This window comes from Dendropsophus ebraccatus, chromosome 12 (genome assembly GCF_027789765.1).
Source record: "Dendropsophus ebraccatus isolate aDenEbr1 chromosome 12, aDenEbr1.pat, whole genome shotgun sequence".
NCBI classification, from domain to species: domain Eukaryota; kingdom Metazoa; phylum Chordata; class Amphibia; order Anura; family Hylidae; genus Dendropsophus; species Dendropsophus ebraccatus.
In genome coordinates this window covers 91,380,629-91,401,735 of record NC_091465.1, presented here as the reverse complement: position 1 = coordinate 91,401,735, position 21,107 = coordinate 91,380,629, and the positions used below count along the sequence as shown (strand labels likewise).

Genomic DNA, 21,107 nt, shown 5'->3' with positions numbered 1-21,107 from the left:
CCAAAAATGCATTGTTGTGGCTGTTCCCATCTCATGAGCCCCTGTGCCCCCCATGTTCTGACACTCCAGTAACCGCCTTGTTATTTCCATCAATGATCCTCTCTAATGACATGGTCCATATCTGGTACGTCCTGTAGAAGCAGGAGACTCACACTGGATGTGAAGCTTGGTGGTGGCGCTCAGTATTTTCTTCCCGTCATTGGTGGCATTGCAGCGGTAAGTTGCCTGGTTGTCGCTCGGCACTGTTTCGATGGTGATCTCCCTGGAAACGATCTTTCCTGCAGATATAGTTCTCCCCTCCGACACTGGTTTCTTATCCTGGAGATAAAAGTAAAGTAAATCCCACCCCCCAACATGGAGTCAGATGCTTCATAGAAGAGCATCAAAAACCTCTAAGAATCTTTTCACCTTAAGCCAGGTAAGTCGAGGTGCCGGGTGACCGCCACTGGACAGACAAGTCATCTTTACACGTGTTCCAGCCCGAAAATGAGCGTTCAAAGGAGGAGCCTCAATCCATATCTTCTGAGGAGGATCTGAATAACATTAACACTTAAAAAAGTGGGTCAGGGACAGTAAAATATCTCCCTGTTCATAGGACCGGTTGTAATGACCAGATCTCTCAGCTCCAAGTCTTCCTAATATATGACCTCCAGCAGTGATCAGTCATCAACTAGTTACACCTGGAATCACTTAACTTTCCTGCAGCTTTTAAAGGGTCCTTATAGAAAAAATCTGATTATCAATGCTCTGAGCTCTGCAGTGGGCCTGATGTGACAGCTGTGGTGCAGTAACCCAACCCTTACCCCAACCTCCAACCCTCACCCCAATCCCAACCTTCAATCCAAACCACACCCTAACCACCACCCCATTCTGCAACCCAACCCTGACCCCCACCCCAACCTCCAACTAACTCCTCACCCCAACCTCCAACTCAGACCTCACCCTAACCACCACCCCATACTACGGCTAGACCCTCACCCACATCCCGACCCTCAGCCCAATCCAAACCTCACTCTATCCACCACCCCATTTTGCAACCCAACTGTCACCACCACCCCCTCAACCCTTACCCCCAACCTCAACCCTCACCCCCACCTCCAACTAAACCCTCACCTCCAACTCAACCCTTAACCCAACATCCAACTCATGCCTCACCCAAACCTTCAACCCAATCCCAACCTCCAACCCAAACTTCACCCTAACCACCACCCCATTCTGCAACCCAACTGTCACCACCAACACCCCAACCTCCTAACCTCCAACCCTTACCCCAACCTCCAACTCACTCCTCACCCCAACACTCAACCCAAACCTCACCCTAACCAACACCCCATCCTTCAACCCTCACCCCAATCTCCAACTTAACCCTCAACCTAAACTTTAAACTTAATCCTCACCCCACCCCAACCTCCAACTTAATCCTCCCCCCAACCCTGACCTCCACTCCAATCCTCTAACCTCCACCTCAACTTCCAACCCAATTCTGATCCCAAATTCCACACCAAACAAACCAAACCTGGTCTCTGTCCTTAGCACAGTAAGAATATAGGCCCAAGTAGTGTTATACAATACATAGGGTTTCCCAGTATCATGTCCATAGCAACCAGTCTGTCTCAGATTTGAGAACAGGAAACAAGGTGATCAGACTGGGCAGAGCTTAAACTTTACCTATTCTATCTTCCCTGCTATATTATATAGATATTTGTAATATTACAGTTACATGAGGACCAATCCGCCATCTTTATATACAGGACAGGACCACTTCTCTACGTCATCTGCACCGATCCTGCTTCCCGTATCCATCACTTACACTGGACGCTGAGCTGGACACTATTCGCCTTGGTGTAGAGAAGAGCTTCATTAAACGCCTCACAGGTTAGAGACATCCCATTATGTTCCCTCTGGACCACAGTGGTCATATTGGACATTGTTATCTTCCCACCATGGTCCGACTGCAAAGAAAATCACAAATAGATGGGCGGTAGGGAGATACAAAGCAATATTCTGCAGCACGCCAGCATAGGTGTGTAGTGTCCCACCACAGGTGTTGCTATTAGTTACACCCTTCGCAAAAGTCTGTACTTTTTGGATGTAAGTGCTGATGTAGTAGTGTTAAAGTTTCGCCACAAGATGTCGCTATTGTAAGTATATGTACTTAGTTATTGCACAACTGTAGTATTGAAAGGGTATTGTTTGTTTGTATGTCACATGGATCTGTAGACCAATGAGATTACTTTCTTCTTCTATCCTATCATTTCTCTCTTTATTTCTCACATATGCACTCTTCACCCATTCACAGCACCCCTTACATGCGCTGTAGGTAGGAAGTCACATGGGTAGAGGAAGTGTAGTGACTTTTGTCGCTGAACTCTGAAGAGGAAGGACACGAGCCAGAACGACCCTGGCCCTCGGCCAGGTCCCCAGTCTCCGTGTTCAGACCTAGGCACATGCAGCCTACAGGTTCTTCTTTAGTAACTCTACTCAGCGCTATGCAGTGTTAAACCCTTCACTAGAAAGGACAAGTCAGAGATCATCTCAACCCCTGCTGTGGACAAAGAGAGACACAGTGCAGGACAGTATCTACAAAGCAGAAGGCTACGAACTGATCCGGATAGAGCAAAGTTGCTAGAAACCTATAAACTCTATCTCGCACCACGGGTGTAAGCAGGGAACTCTCAGCATTCCGCTCATCCTAGGTAACAAGGTCTGGGGCTTGTGTCACCCTCTAGGACGGGTCCCCCGACACTGGTAGGGCAGTAGGTGGTGTGAAGACCAAAGAGTCAAAACATGGGCACAAGTATTCACTTCAAGTATTTGTCTATTTCTACATCCGACATCCCGGCAGAGCACAGTACTACTTGGGTTGGGACTCTCACGACATCCTCCTCTCTACTCTTCTGATCCTCTCTTCTACCTCTCAGCACGCAACCCAGTCAGCAAGACTGTACTACTCTCTATCCGCTCACTGTAGATCTGGATCCTAAAGTATCAAGTGTCTTATTAAGTGAAAGGTCTTATGTCAATGTAAAGCTGTATGTTCTGCTGCATACAAGTATCTTCAGAGTAAAACAGCCATTATTTATGATAAAGAGACTCTGTGATTCCTCGTCCAGCACCGACACAGCACACACACACTCCTTGGGACATCTCCCCTTCCTGTGGGTGGCAGTGCCAATAGTCCGGGTGGGTCATCATTCCACTCCGGACCACTGTGATAATTACCCAATGGACCCTGAAACAGCCCGGTAGGTCACTGTCCACAGGGGAACAAGGTGTAACTGGCCCTTTAAACTAAAGGCAGGCGTGCCACCATAACTGTGTGCCCAATCGGCAATGGCGTCACGACATAACATCACTGGGCCCGGTTACATCTCGGCCAACCACCATAGAATTGGCATCACACCTCACCACTTGGCAAGTGACCGGCTGCTCCTCCTCCACACCGGAGGTCACCACAGATAAAGAGAGTGCTATTTATTGCAAGGGGCACAGTGAGGAGGAGGTCCTAATGAGGTCACGTTATAGCTACAAAATTAGCATATCACACAGCGTCATCAAGTGATTAGCATATAGATACAAGAGACAATGAAACCTAAAACAAGTAATAGTGCAGGATATAGGGTTATAAAATGAGACTGGGAAGAGCGTCTCTCTAGGAGATAGATAGAGATAGATAGATAGATAGATAGATAGATAGATAGATAGATAGGAGATAGATAGATAGATAGATAGATAGATAGATAGATAGATAGATAGATAGATAGATAGGAGATAGATAGATAGATAGATAGATAGGAGATAGATAGATAGGAGATAGATAGATAGGAGATAGATAGATAGGAGATAGATAGATAGATAGATAGATAGATAGGAGATAGATAGATAGATAGATAGATAGATAGATAGATAGATAGGAGATAGATAGGAGATAGATAGATAGATAAGAGATAGATAGATAGATAGATAGATAGATAGATAGATAGATAGATAGGAGATAGATAGATAGGAGATAGATAGATAGGAGATAGATAGATAGATAGATAGATAGATAGATAGATAGATAGATAGGAGATAGATAGGAGATAGGAGATAGATAGATAGATAGATAGATAGATAGATAGATAGATAGATAGGAGATAGATAGATAGATAGATAGATAGGAGATAGATAGGAGATAGATAGATAGATAGGAGATAGATAGATAGATAGATAGATAGATAGATAGGAGATAGATAGATAGATAGATAGGAGATAGATAGGAGATAGATAGATAGATAGGAGATAGATAGGAGATAGATAGATAGATAGATAGATAGATAGATAGATAGATAGGAGATAGATAGATAGATAGATAGATAGATAGATAGATAGATAGATAGATAGGAGATAGATAGATAGATAGGAGATAGATAGGAGATAGATAGGAGATAGATAGATAGATAGATAGATAGATAGATAGATAGATAGGAGATAGATAGGAGATAGATAGATAGATAGATAGATAGATAGATAGATAGATAGAAGATAGATAGATAGATAGATAGATAGATAGATAGATAGATAGATAGATAGGAGATAGGAGATAGATAGGAGATAGATAGATAGATAGATAGGAGATAGATAGGAGATAGATAGATAGATAGGAGATAGATAGGAGATAGATAGATAGATAGATAGATAGATAGATAGATAGATGATAGATAGATAGATAGATAGATAGATAGATAGATAGATAGGAGATAGGAGATAGATAGGAGATAGATAGATAGGAGATAGATAGATAGATAGATATGAGATAGATAGGAGATAGATAGATAGATAGATAGGAGATAGATAGATAGATAGATAGATAGATAGATAGATAGATAGATAGATAGGAGATAGATAGATAGATAGGAGATAGATAGATAGATAGATAGGAGATAGATAGATAGATAGATAGATAGGAGATAGATAGATAGATAGATAGATAGATAGATAGATAGATAGGAGATAGATAGATAGATAGGAGATAGATAGATAGATAGATAGATAGATAGGAGATAGATAGATAGGAGATAGATAGATAGGAGATAGATAGATAGGAGATAGATAGGAGATATATAGGAGATAGATAGGAGATAGATAGATAGATAGATAGATAGATAGGAGATAGATAGATAGATAGATAGATAGATAGATAGATAGATAGGAGATAGATAGGAGATAGATAGATAGGAGATAGATAGATAGGAGATAGATAGGAGATAGATAGATAGGAGATAGATAGATAGGAGATAGATAGATAGGAGATAGATAGGAGATATATAGGAGATAGATAGGAGATAGATAGGAGATAGATAGATAGATAGATAGATAGATAGATAGATAGGAGATAGATAGATAGGAGATAAATAGGAGATAGATAGGAGATAGATAGATAGATAGATAGATAGATAGATAGATAGATAGATAGATAGATAGATAGGAGATAGATAGATAGGAGATAGATAGATAGATAGGAGATAGATAGGAGATAGATAGGAGATAGATAGATAGGAGATATATAGGAGATAGATAGGAGATAGATAGGAGATAGATAGATAGGAGATAGATAGATAGGAGATAAATAGGAGATAGATAGGAGATAGATAGATAGATAGATAGATAGATAGATAGGAGATAGATAGATAGGAGATAAATAGGAGATAGATAGGAGATAGATAGATAGATAGATAGATAGATAGATAGATAGATAGATAGATAGATAGATAGATAGATAGGAGATAGATAGATAGGAGATAGATAGGAGATAGGAGATAGATAGATAGGAGATAGATAGATAGGAGATAAATAGGAGATAGATAGATAGATAGGAGATAGATAGATAGATAGATAGATAGATAGATAGATAGATAGATAGGAGATAGATAGATAGATAGGAGATAGGAGATAAATAGGAGATAGATAGATAGATAATAGATAGATACTCAACAAACTGAAAACCGTGACCCTTACCCAAATCCGGACTACCAGAGGCACAAACCACGGAGGAGACCCCCCCCCCCCACAGAGCAGAGACATGGAGGAGATAAAGACCCTGCTCAGCACTCAATGCGACTGGGCCAAGCCTCTAGAACCCAGCTGTCCCATAAGGAGCAGCCCATTACAAGGTATACCGACCAACAATGAATTCCCTTATTATTAGCAGCTGGAACATTCAGGGCCTGAACGCTTCAGCTTTTGGGTCAAAGATACATGACCCAGATTTTATCCAAAAACTAAAAAACACAGACATACAGATCCTCCTGGAAACATGGACCAAGGCAGAGAAGGAATCCCTGGTGCCCACCGGATACAGGGAGATCTCTGTCCCTGCCCTAAAAAACAAAGCCATAAAGCAAGGCCGGAGCTCAGGAGGAATCTGTATCTGGTATAAAGAGGAGCTCCGCAAGCATCAGCCCAGTGAGGAGAGGAGACAGCCACATCTGGGTAAGAATAGGCCGCTCCATCATCTCCTCTCCAGCTGACCTCTATCTCTGTGCAGTATACATCGCCCCACCAGAGTCTCCATACTCCAACCCAGACAGCTTTGAGACTCTACAGAGGGAAGCCGCCGACTTCCAGGCCCTGGGCAATGTCCTCATCTATGGAGACCTCAACGCAAGAACCGGGAGAGAAGAAGACTACTGCACCACTGATGGGAACATCTACCAGGGCCGGGACAAAGAGTAGGCAGGGGTAGGCAACGGCCTAGGGCGCCAAACAGCAGGGGGCGCCACCAGGCCGAACCCAGAAGCAGCATACAGGAGCTGATTACATCAGCCCTGGGAGATGCACAGGCCTGTGAGTGATCAGATGCTGCTGTACATAGGAGGGGGGAGGGGCGGCTCCCTGCCCGGACACTGCTCTGGCTGAGCTCCCACAGCCAGGAGGCTCTGACCTAATGCAGGAGGCTCTGACCTAATGCAGGAGGCTCTGACCTAATGCAGGAGACTGTGACCTAATGCAGGAGGCTCTGACCTAGTGCAGGAGGCTCTGACCTAATGCAGGAGACTGTGACCTAATGCAGGAGGCTCTGACCTAATGCAGGAGGCTCTGACCTAATGCAGGAGGCTCTGACCTAATGCAGGAGGCTCTGACCTAATGCAGGAGACTGTGACCTAATGCAGGAGGCTGTGACCTAATGCAGGAGGCTCTGACCTAATGCAGGAGGCTCTGACCTAATGCAGGAGGCTCTGACCTAATGCAGGAGACTGTGACCTAATGCAGGAGGCTGTGACCTAATGCAGGAGGCTCTGACCTAATGCAGGAGGCTCTGACCTAATGCAGGAGGCTCTGACCTAATGCAGGAGGCTCTGACCTAATGCAGGAGGCTCTGACCTAATGCAGGAGGCTCTGACCTAATGCAGGAGGCTGTGACCTAATGCAGGAGGCTGTGACCTAATGCAGGAGGCTCTGACCTAATGCAGGAGGCTGTGACCTAATGCAGGAGGCTGTGACCTAATGCAGGAGGCTGTGACCTAATGCAGGAGGCTCTGACCTAATGCAGGAGGCTGTGACCTAATGCAGGAGGCTGTGACCTAATGCAGGAGGCTCTGACCTAATGCAGGAGGCTGTGACCTAATGCAGGAGGCTCTGACCTAATGCAGGAGGCTCTGACCTAATGCAGGAGGCTCTGACCTAATGCAGGAGGCTGTGACCTAATGCAGGAGGCTGTGACCTAATGCAGGAGGCTCTGACCTAATGCAGGAGGCTCTGACCTAATGCAGGAGGCTCTGACCTAATGCAGGAGGCTCTGACCTAATGCAGGAGGCTCTGACCTAATGCAGGAGGCTCTGACCTAGTGCAGGAGGCTCTGACCTAGTGCAGGAGGCTCTGACCTAATGCAGGAGGCCAGCATGGGGGCAGCATTACTTACATCCCCTGCTGCACATCCTCCAGGCTCTAGGAGCTGCTCAGCTGTCGGGCCAGGGAGGAGGAGGAGGTGAAGAACCAGGAAGTGTCTGCCCCTGCCTCTCCTGTCAGCTACTCATCGCTGCATCATCATCATCATCATCAGCAGCAGCAGACTCCTCCATGACAGTCCCAGGATGGTGAGGACAGAAAGTGCAAGCAACCTAGCTGAGAGGTAACTGTTTTGTGTCTGTGTGCGTGTACATAAGAGTGTGTGTGTGTGTGTGTGTATATACATAAGTGTGTGCCTGTGTGTGTGTGTACTGTACATAAGTGTGTGCCTGTGTGTGTATACTGTACATAAGTGTGTGCCTGTGTGTGTGTATACTGTACATAAGTGTGTGCCTGTGTGTGTATACTGTACATAAGTGTGTGCCTGTGTGTGTATACTGTACATAAGTGTGTGCCTGTGTCTGTATACTGTACATAAGTGTGTGCGTGTGTGTGTGTATACTGTACATAAGTGTGTGCGTGTGTGAGTATACATAAGTGTGTGCGTGTGTGAGTATACATAAGTGTGTGCCTGTGTGTGTATACTGTACATAAGTGTGTGCCTGTGTTTACACTGTACATAAATGTGTGTGCCTGTGTATACATAAGTTTGTGCCTGTGTCTGTATACTGTACATAAATGTGTGTGCCTGTGTGTATACTGTACGTAAATATGTGTGTGCATGTTTATATACTGTGTGTGTGTATATACATAAGTGTCTACCTGTGTGTGTATATATATATATATATATATATATATATATATATATATATATATATGCATAAATGTGTGTGTGTGTGTATATGCATAAATATATATACATAAAAATATATACAACTGGGGACATCACACGGGGGATATATATATACAACTGGGGGCAGCACAAAGGGCGTCTATATGCTACCGGGGGCAGTACACAGGGAGTCTATATACTACTGGGGGCAGCACACAGGGAGTCTATATACTACTGGAGGAAGCACACAGGAAGTTATATACTACAGGAGGCAGCACACAGGGGTCTATATACTACTGAGGGCAGCACACAGGGGTCTATATACTACTGGGGGCAGCACACAGGGGATATATATATATATATATATATATATATATATATATATACTGTATATATATATATATATATATATATATATATATATACACACACACACACACACAACTGGGGGAGCGCACAGGGGACATATATACAACTGGGGGAGCACACAGGGGATATTTATACACACAACTGGGGGCAGCACACAGGGGGTCTATATACTACTGGGGGCAGCACAAAGGGGGGTCTATATACTACTGGGGGCAGCACACAGGGGGTCTATAACACATTGGGACTGCACAGAGGGACCTTACTACTATACTGGGGCACAGAGCATACCTAATTATTAAGTGGGGGCACAGGGACACCTTAAATCTATGGTAGCACAGAGGGGTGTAACTACTGTATAGGGGGACAGGGGACCTAACTGCTGTATGTGCTGGAGCCTAAAATGTTTCTCTGGCAGATTCTAGAGAGAGGATTCACAGCCAGGAGAAGACTTCAAGGTGGCCCAGGCTGGATGGAGACAAAGAGAAATGTGAAAGACTCATCAGAAAAGACGCCACCTGTGAGTAACTCGATGTAACTGCGCTCTGTTATCTGGGTTGTAGTGATAGTAGTCATGGTGTGGCGGTATTATTCAATGGTATCATTAGAGATATCTTTCGGTTTTGTCCAGAGGCAATATGTAATCACTGTATGGTGTTGGGAATGTTATAAGATAACTACCGAATGTACTGGGGCTCGTAGTGCAGTGTGGGGTCACTTCCTGGGCTTTACACCGTTTGTACCGCGCCAATTCTGATAACAGTGGCCATTTGCTTTCTCTGCCTAGGGCACCAAAACTGCTTGTCCCGGCCCTGACATCTACATACTAGGAGCAGGCAGCGACTGATGGGAACATCTACATACTAGGAGCAGGCAGCGACTGATGGGAACATCTACATACTAGGAGCAGGCAGCGACCGATGGGAACATCTACATACTAGGAGCAGGCAGCGACTGATGGGAACATCTACATACTAGGAGCAGGCAGCGACTGATGGGAACATCTACATACTAGGAGCAGGCAGCGACTGATGGGAACATCTACATACTAGGAGCAGGCAGCGACTGATGGGAACATCTACATACTAGGAGCGGGCAGTGACCGATGGGAACATCTACATACTAGGAGCGGGCAGCGACTGTGACGGCTCAATCCAGACCGAAAGAAACAGCTATGACAGCACAGTCAATTAAAGCGGCAGAAAGCTGCTCAACCAATGTCGAAGCCTCGGAACGCCGTATTCTTAATGGCCGGACAAAGGGAGACTCCTTAGGAAGACACAGCATGAACTCCCATGTAGGCCGCAGTGTGGTAGACTACGCCATCACTGACATGGATCCTACAAATATTGGCGGCTTCACAGTCACCCCCCAATCTCACCTGTCAGATCACAACCAACTGCTCTTATACATCAAATCTACAAACAAGCCACCCACAGAGACCCCACAGACCGGACTCTACAGCCTACCCCCAACCCTCAAATGGTCAAAGATGTCGGCCCCAAAATACATAGAGACCATCAACAGAACAGAGATCAGAGAGATGCTCCACAGCTTCAATAATAAGGTGTATGAGCCGAACCCAGAAGGAGTAAACCTATAAATTCTATATCTGTACTCATTTTCTTATAACCAGTATATTTGATAGGTTAATCATACTAAAATATATTCATAGAATAGTTATGCGCTAATGAAACTTAAGTGATTGCGCCCAATCCTAAGTATTGAGAAGCTTATAGAGGCAATATACATAATTGACATGTATACTATGTTACTGAGGAGGTATATAATGGGTTAAGTGTTGAACTTTAAAGAGATGTTAGATTGTGAAAGGTGCAGAGTGTGGAAATAAAGCTAAAATGCCTGGTTGACGGCTCTTTGCACCTCTAGACAGGAGGCTTAACGCCCTGTACCTCTAGGCAGGAAGTTCACTTCTGTCTTTGTCTTAACTGTAACTTCTGTCTTAACCGCAAATATTCCTGTATATAATGCAAAGAGACGTTGTACTTCTTGCACTTGGTGGAAGCTGGGTGCCCTTGTTAACAAGTAATAAATCTTATCCTGAATTCAGATCATCCGTGTCCCGTGGTTGATAGACAAAGAAATTCTCCTGACAGACCTACTCCATACCATGGCAGAAATGGCCGAGCTGAAAAGATGTAACAACAAGAGGCCAAGAAGACAACATCCCAACAGCTGGTTGGACAAGGAATGTAAAACTGTAAGGAAGGCCCTAAGAACCGCCTCAAATAAAAAACACCGCGACCCAAACCACCCCGAGCTGAGGGAGGCCTACTATACCCTCCAACAACAATACAAAGCCATCCTCAGAAGGAAAACGCAAGGCCACATCTCCACCAAACTCCTTCAACTCCAAGACGCCATTCAAGATAACTCATTCTGGGAATTATGGAACCAAACGGGCCCACAATGTAATAACCTCCACATCCAAAATGGAGGTATCTGGCTCCAATACTTCAGTGACCTGTATAAAAACATCCCAAAGGAAGACCTAAGCCCAGAACAAAAGGAGATTGAGAAAAAGCTAAAAGACATGGAGAAGATCAAAGATTTCCAAAACCCACTTGATGCACCAATCACAGTGCAGGAGATTACAGAGAGGACCCACTAGATACACTGATCACAGTGCAGGAGATTACAGAGAGGACCCACTAGATACACCGATCACAGTGCAGGAGATTACAGAGAGGACCCATTAGATACACCGATCACAGTGCAGGAGATTACAGAGAGGACCCACTAGATACACTGATCACAGTGCAGGAGATTACAGAGAGGACCCACTAGATACACCGATCACAGTGCAGGAGATTACAGAGAGGACCCACTAGATACACCGATCACAGTGCAGGAGATTACAGAGAGGATCCACTAGATACACCGATCACAGTGCAGGAGATTACAGAGAGGACCCACTAGATACACCGATCACAGTGCAGGAGATTACAGAGAGGACCCACTAGATACACCGATCACAGTGCAGGAGATTACAGAGAGGAGCCACTAGATACACTGATCACAGTGCAGGAGATTACAGAGAGGACCCACTAGATACACCGATCACGGTGCAGGAGATTACAGAGAGGACCCATTAGATACACCGATCACAGTGCAGGAGATTACAGAGAGGACCCACTAGATACACCGTTCACAGTGCAGGAGATTACAGAGAGGATCCACTAGATACACTGATCACAGTGCAGGAGATTACAGAGAGGACCCACTAGATACACCGATCACAGTGCAGGAGATTACAGAGAGGACCCATTAGATATACCGATCACAGTGCAGGAGATTACAGAGAGGACCCACTAGATACACCGATCACAGTGCAGGAGATTACAGAGAGGACCCACTAGATACACCGTTCACAGTGCAGGATATTACACAGAGGACCCACTAGATACACCGATCACAGTGCAGGAGATTACAGAGAGGACCCACTAGATACACCGATCACAGTGCAGGAGATAACTGAGAGGACCCACTAGATACACCGATCACAGTGCAGGAGATAACTGAGAGGATCCCATCAATAAAGGGGAGAAAGTCCAGCGGCCCAGATGGGATCCTCCCAGAAATGGTAAAATACAGCCCGCCAGTAATCCTGACAGCCATAGCCAAGCTCTGTAACATCGTGCCTAATAACCCCCATACACAAGAGTGGAGACAGGTATGACTCGGCCAACTACAGAGGGATATGTGTCAGCAGCAACCTGGGGAAACTCTTTAATAGTGTCCTAAAAAAGAGGATCCTCAGCTTCCTCACTGAACACGACGTTCTCAGCAAGAGCCAAGCAGGGTTCATGCCAAATCACCGCACCACCGACCACATCTACACCCTGCAACAACTCATCAAGAGCCACGTCCATGATACAGAGCACGGAACGATCTACGCCTGCTTTGTAGACTTCAAAAAGGCCATTGACTCAGTGTGGCACCCGGGCCTATTCCTGAAACTTCCGGAGAGTGGAATAGGAGGGAAGACATAGGACGACATCAGAAGCTCGTACACCGATAACAGATGCAGCGTGAGGGTGAATGGAAAGAGAACGGCTTATTTCCGGCAGAGCCGAGGAGTCAGACAGGGCTGCAGCCTCAGTTCTACTTTCTTTAACATCTAGATCAATGAGCTGGCAGCAGCCCTGGAGTCCTCCTCTGCACTCCTCGGCACCAGGCCTCACCCTCCTCGGCACCAGGCCTCACCCTCCTCGGCACCAGGCCTCACCCTCCTCTGCACCAGGCCTCACCCTCCTCTGCACCAGGCCTCACCCTCCTCTGCACCAGGCCTCACCCTCCTCGGCACCAGGCCTCACCCTCCTCGGCACCAGGCCTCACCCTCCTCGGCACCAGGCCTCACCCTCCTCTGCACCAGGCCTTACCCTCCATGACACCCGTCTTGTATGCAGACGACCTTCTCCTCCTCTCACCAACAGAGAAAGGTCTCCAAGACCAGCTGCTCATCCTGGAGAAATTCAGCACCACGTGGGCTCTGCCCATCAACCCAAAGAAAACCAACGTCATGGTGTTCCAGAAAAGAAAACAGAAACCAGGCGGGCATTCTACCTTCCTGCTGAACAACCATCCACTCGCAGAAACAGACCGGTACACTTACCTGGGCCTAGAAATCAGCCAATCAGGGAGCTTTAAACAAGCCACAGAGATCCTGAAGGACAAAGCCTGCCAAACCTTCTATGCCATAAGAAGGCGCTTCTACCATCTTAGACCACCAGTGACCGTGTGGCTGAAAATATTCTACACCATCATTCTGTATGGTAGTGAAGTCTGGGGAGTCCCGAGATATACCCAGACTGGTCAAAGTGGGACTCCGGACCCACAGAAGTCTTCCACCTAGAATTCTGTAAATACCTTCTCCAGGTCCATCGGAGCACTTCAAACAGCGCCTGTCGAGCAGAGCTGGGCAGGTTCCCACTACACTTTGCTGTCCACAAGAAGGCGCTATCATTCAGGGCCCACCTACACAGCAGCCGTCCCAGCTCCTACCATCACAAGGCCTTGCTGCATCAAGAAACCCCAGAAAAACAAAGCCCCCGGGAACAAGTCTCCCAAACCCAACCTGACCAAGCCGCCAACCAGCACCACATCAAACCCAACCTGACCAAGCCGCCAACCAGCACCACATCAAACCCAACCTGACCAAGCCGCCAACCAGCACCACATCAAACCCAACCTGACCAAGCCGCCAACCAGCACCACATCAAACCCAACCTGACCAAGCCGCCAACCAGCACCACATCAAACCCAACCTGACCAAGCCGCCAACCAGCACATCCAACCCAACCTGACCAAGCCGCCAACCAGCACCACATCAAACCCAACCTGACCAAGCCGCCAACCAGCACCACATCAAACCCAACCTGACCAAGCCGCCAACCAGCACCACATCAAACCCAACCTGACCAAGCCGCCAACCAGCACCACATCAAACCCAACCTGACCAAGCCGCCAACCAGCACAGCATCACGAAAAGCCAAATCCAGAAGACAATAGACAAGAGGAAGGAGGATTACATCAGCGTCTGGAGGAACGACATCAGAGAATCCCAGAAACTGACCATATACCAGAGGCTACAGAGTACAGACTGACCATATACCAGAGCCTACAGAGTACAGGCTGACCATATACCAGAGCCTACAGAGTACAGACTGACCATATACCAGAGCCTACAGAGTACAGGCTGACCATATACCAGAGCCTACAGAGTACAGGCTGACCATATACCAGAGGCTACAGAGTACAGACTGACCATATACCAGAGGCTACAGAGTACAGACTGACCATATACCAGAGACTACAGAGTACAGACTGACCATATACCAGAGACTACAGAGTACAGACTGACCATATACCAGAGACTACAGAGTACAGACTGACCATATACCAGAGACTACAGTGTACAGACTGATCATATACCAGAGGCTACAAAGTACAGACTGACCATATACCAGAGACTACAGAGTACAGACTGACCATATACCAGAGACTACAGAGTACAGGCTGACCATATACCAGAGCCTACAGAGTACAGACTGACCATATACCAGAGACTACAGAGTACAGACTGACCATATACCAGAAACTACAGAGTACAGACGGACCATATACCAGAGACTACAGAGTACAGACGGACCATATACCAGAGACTACAGAGTACAGACTGACCATATACCAGAGACTACAGAGGGAGTATAGACTGACCCCATATACCAGAGACTACAGAGGGAGTATAGACTGACCATATACCAGAGACTACAGAGGGAGTACAGACTGACCCCATATACCAGAGACTACAGAGGGAGTACAGACTGACCCCATATACCAGAGGCTACAGAGGGAGTACAGACTGACCCCATATACCAGAGACTACAGAGGGAGTACAGACTGACCCCATATACCAGAGACTACAGAGGGAGTACAGACTGACCATATACCAGAGACTACAGAGGGAGTATAGACTGACCATATACCAGAGACTACAGAGGGAGTACAGACTGACCATATACCAGAGACTACAGAGGGAGTACATACTGGCCCCATATACCAGAGACTACAGAGGGAGTACAGACTGGCCCCATATACCAGAGACTACAGAGGGAGTACAGACTGGCCATATACCAGAGACTACAGAGTATAGACTGACCCCATATACCAGAGACTACAGAGGGAGTACAGACTGACCATATACCAGAGACTACAGAGGGAGTATAGACTGACCATATACCAGAGACTACAAAGTACAGACTGACCATATACCAGAGCCTACAGAGTACAGACTGACCATATACTGCTCTAATCTCCTCCCAGGCTTCTCCACCATGGAGGAGGAAGAGAGACTGGCCATCTTGCTGGGGGAAGAAGAGACCACAGCGACCATAGTGGCACAATACGTCACTGCCTGCCATAGACTGAGAGGAGCGTGATACGTCATGGACTCCAATTACCTGACCCCGGTATCCCCCCCCATCCCACCACCTATAATATACCACAGACCTCTGTCCCTACCCATCTTCCCTACCCATCCCCCAAAAATCTCCGGTTTGCTTTGGCAATGCTAATATGTTATTTAGACCTGCCAATAAAGTGGATTTGGATAGAGAGATAGAGAGGAGGTGTATGCTCCCAGTGATGTTATATTAGAGGAGCGGCAGGTCACTTGCTAGGTGGTGAGGTGTGACGCCACTCCAGTGGTGGTTGGCTGAGATACAGCCGGACGTGGAGTGTTATGTTGTCATGCCAGTGCCGGTTGGGCACACAAGTATGGTGGCACACCTGCTTTTAAATAATCTTGTTTTTACTTGGAAAGTCCTTGTGTGCAGCAGGTTATACAGCTTTCCCCTGACAGGGTGCGATACACTTGATAGATCACTTGATAAGACACTTGACAATACAGCAACCAGATCTGTGATCGGGATACAGTGAGGACAGTCATGCTGACTGAGTAGCGTGGTGAGAGATACAAAGAGGCAGAGGAGCAGAGAGGAGGATGTCGTGAGAGTCCCAACCCAAGTAGTACTGTGCTCTGCCGGGATGTTGGAGGATGAGATAGAAGAATACTTAGAAGAAGAAGAGTATACTTGTGTCCGTGTATTGACCTTTGGGTCTTTGCACCACCTAATGTCCCACAGTGTTGGGTGACCCGTCCTATGAAGGTGACACAAGGCCCCAGAGCTTGTTACCTGGGATGAGCAGAATGCTGAGGGTTCCCTGCTGACACCCACGCTGCAAAACAGAGTTCCTAGGCTCTTAGCAACTTTGCTCTATCCGGATCAGTTCTTAGCTTACTGCTGTCTGTGGATACTGTCCTGCTCTGTGACTCTCCATGGCCTGGGTTGAGGTTGTCTCTGTCCTCTCCTGTGAGGGTTTAACACTGCAAACTGTTATGTAGCGTTACTGAGAAGAAAACTGTAAGCTGCGTCTTATCTTGCTCCCTGCCCATACGGGGCTCTGACTAAGACTGAACTCCTGAGAGTAGTGGGACCTGGCAGAGGGCCAGGGTCCAGAGAGGATAGATAGATAGATAGATAGATAGATAGATAGATAGATAGATAGGAGATAGATAGATAGATAGATAGATAGATAGATAGATAGATAGATAGGAGATAGATAGGAGATAGATAGGAGATAGATAGGAGATAGATAGGAGATAGGAGATAGATAGATAGATAGATAGATAGATAGATAGATAGATAGATAGATAGATAGGAGATAGATAGGAGATAGGAGATAGATAGATAGATAGGAGATAGATAGATAGATAGATAGATAGATAGATAGATAGATAGATAGATAGATAGGAGATAGATAGGAGATAGATAGATAGATAGATAGATAGATAGGAGATAGATAGATAGATAGATAGATAGATAGATAGATAGATAGGAGATAGATAGATAGATAGATAGATAGATAGGAGATAGATAGATAGATAGATAGATAGATAGGAGATAGATAGATAGATAGGAGATAGATAGATAGATAGATAGGAGATAGATAGATAGATAGGAGATAGATAGATAGATAGATAGATAGATAGATAGATAGATAGATAGATAGGAGATAGATAGATAGATAGATAGATAGATAGATAGATAGGAGATAGATAGATAGATAGGAGATAGATAGATAGATAGATAGATAGATAGATAGATAGATAGATAGATAGGAGATAGATAGATAGATAGGAGATAGATAGGAGATAGGAGATAGATAGATAGATAGATAGATAGATAGGAGATAGATAGATAGATAGATAGATAGATAGATAGATAGATAGGAGATAGATAGATAGATAGGAGATAGATAGATAGATAGATAGGAGATAGATAGATAGATAGATAGATAGATAGATAGATAGATAGATAGATAGATAGATAGATAGGAGATAGATAGGAGATAGATAGGAGATAGATAGAAGATAGATAGATAGATAGATAGATAGATAGATAGGAGATAGATAGATAGATAGACAGATAGATAGGAGATAGATAGATAGATAGATAGATAGATAGATGGATAGATAGATGGATAGATAGATAGATAGGAGATAGATAGATAGATAGATAGATAGATAGGAGATAGATAGGAGATAGATAGATAGATAGATAGATAGATAGATAGATAGATAGATAGATAGGAGATAGATAGATAGATAGATAGATAGATAGATAGATAGATAGATAGATAGGAGATAGATAGATAGGAGATAGATAGGAGATAGATAGATAGATAGATAGATAGATAGATAGATAGATAGGAGATAGATAGATAGATAGATAGATAGATAGGAGATAGATAGATAGGAGATAGATAGATAGATAGATAGATGATAGATAGATAGATAGATAGATAGATAGATAGATAGGAGATAGATAGATAGATAGATAGATAGATAGATAGATAGATAGATAGGAGATAGATAGATAGGAGATAGATAGATAGATAGATAGATAGATAGATAGATGATAGATAGATAGATAGATAGATAGGAGATAGATAGATAGATAGATAGATGATAGATAGATAGATAGATAGATAGGAGATAGATAGATAGATAGATAGATAGATAGATGGATAGATAGATATTATTACTCACATCGGTTATGGTGACCGCAGTGTTCTCCAGCTCTGCGGCCCCCAGCCACCAGCGGATGTAGACGGGGGGATTGCTGGAGGCGGTGAAGCAGGAGAAGGACAGGGTGGTGTTCTCCGGGCCGCTGGATGACCCCAGGATTGTTACTTTGGTGGGAAGAACTAAGTGAAAAACAGATGAGATAAGAAGATGAGTGCAGGTCCGCTCCATCCTCCCCGGTCGGGGCTAAAAGAAGATACGGGGGGCAGTGAGGGGGCAATAGTGAATGCTGGGGCTGCCCATCCTCCGTTCAGATATTTCCATTGATCTGTCCCTGTTAGCTTTGTGGGGTCAATGTTTCTTTATGGTACTGAGAGGGGATCAGGTGACCAAGAAAAGCAAAGCCCATCTTATAAGGAGGGCCGGGGTCCTCAGCCTGTATATCAGGGGAGTCAAACACACATACACAGTGGGACAAAATAAAAAAGTCGCGGGTCAACCGTGATATTTAATGAAGATTGCATGGAGCGTTCCTGGCACTGGCTATCCCAAAGTAATTGTCCCCACATGGTAGTCACCCATTATATCCCTCAGGCAGTGGGTAATCCGATAATTCTGCCCCATATAGTAGCCCCCCTCCCAATAGTCCCCCACATACTAGCCAGGCCTACTATTAGAGCCCCACATATTAGCCAGCCCTCCCCATAGTCTCTTATATAGTAGCCAGCCCTCCCCATAGTCTCTTATATAGTAGCCAGCCCTCCCAATAGTCTCTTATACAGTAGCCAGCCCTCCCCATAGTCTCTTATATAGTAGCCAGCCCTCCCTAATAGTCTCATATAGTAGCCAGCCCTCCCCCATAGTCTCTTATACAGTAGCCAGCCCTCCCTATAGTCTCTTATATAGTAACCAGCCCTCCCTATAGTCTTCTATATAGTAGCCAGCCCTCCCCATAGTCTCTTATACAGTAGCCAGCCCTCCCTATAGTCTTCTATATAGTATCCAGCCCTCCCCATAGTCTCTTATATAGTAGCCAGCCCTCCCCCATAGTCTCTTATATAGTAGCCAGCCCTCCCCATAGTCTCTTATATAGTAGCCAGCCCTCCCCCATAGTCTCTTATATAGTAGCCAGCCCTCCCCATAGTCTCTTATATAGTAGCCAGCCCTCCCCCATAGTCTCTTATAAAGTAGCCAGCCCTCCCCATAGTCTCTTATATAGTATCCAGCCCTCCCAATAGTCTCTTATACAGTAGCCAGCCCTCCCCCATAGTCTCTTATACAGTAGCCAGCCCTCCCCCATAGTCTCTTATATAGTATCCAGCCCTCCCAATAGTCTCTTATACAGTAGCCAGCCCTCCCCCATAGTCTCTTATACAGTAGCCAGCCCTCCCCATAGTCTCTTATATAGTAGCCAGCCCTCCCCCATAGTCTCTTATATAGTAGCTAGCCCTCCCCCATAGTTTCTTATATAGTAGCCAGCCCTCCCCCATAGTCTCTTATATAGTAGCCATCCCTCCCCCATAGTCTTATATAGCAGTCAGCCCTCCCCCATAGTCTTATATAGTAGCCAGCCCTCCCCCATAGTCTTATATAGTAACCAGCCCTCCCCCATAGTCTCTTATATAGTATCCAGCCCTCCCAATAGTCTCTTATACAGTAGCCAGCCCTCCCCCATAGTCTCTTATACAATAGCCAGCCCTCCCCATAGTCTCTTATATAGTAGCCAGCCCTCCCAATAGTCTCTTATACAGTAGCCAGCCCTCCCCCATAGTCTCTTATACAGTAGCCAGCCCTCCCCCATAGTCTCTTATACAGTATCCAGCCCTCCCCCATAGTCTCTTATATAGTAGCCAGCCCTCCCCCATAGTCTCTTATATAGTAGCCAGCCCTCCCCCATAGTCTCTTATATAGTAGCCAACCCTCCCCCATAGTCTCTTATATAGTAGCCAACCCTCCCCCATAGTCTCTTATATAGTAGCCAGCCCTCCCCCATAGTCTCTTATACAGTAGCCAGCCCTCCCCTATAGTCTCTTATATAGTAGCCAACCCTCCCCCATAGTCTTATATAGTAGCCAGCCCTCCCTATAGTCTCTTATATAGTAGCCAGCCCTCCCCCATAGTCTCTTATATAGTAGCCAACCCTCCCCCATAGTCTCTTATATAGTAGCCAGCCCTCCCAATAGTCTCTTATGTAGTAGCCAGCCCTCCCCCATAGTCTCATATAGTAGCCAGCCCTCCCCCATAGTCTCTTATATAGTAGCCAGCCCTCCCCATAGTCTCTTATATAGTAGCCAGCCCTCCCCATAGTCTCTTATATAGTAGCCAGCCCTCCCCCATAGTCTCTTATATAGTAGCCAGCCCTCCCCATAGTCTCTTATATAGTAGCCAGCCCTCCCCATAGTCTCTTATATAGTAGCCAGCCCTCCCTAATAGTCTCATATAGTAGCCAGCCCTCCCCATAGTCTCTTATAT

The 21,107-nt window shown here is 45.6% G+C and overlaps 1 protein-coding gene across 1 annotated transcript in view; it reads right to left on the bottom strand.

Annotated features, from left to right (window-relative positions):
- Window positions 1–21,107, bottom strand: part of NPHS1 (NPHS1 adhesion molecule, nephrin) — an 83,367-nt gene that overhangs the window by 43,728 nt on the left and 18,532 nt on the right. Inside the window, exons 10-13 of the mRNA XM_069946821.1 lie at window positions 18,660–18,817; window positions 1,811–1,952; window positions 409–533; window positions 153–318 (exon numbers count right to left, since the gene is read on the bottom strand). Coding sequence (XP_069802922.1) covers window positions 153–318; window positions 409–533; window positions 1,811–1,952; window positions 18,660–18,817 — 591 coding nt within the window. The remainder of the gene's footprint in view (window positions 1–152; window positions 319–408; window positions 534–1,810; window positions 1,953–18,659; window positions 18,818–21,107) is intronic.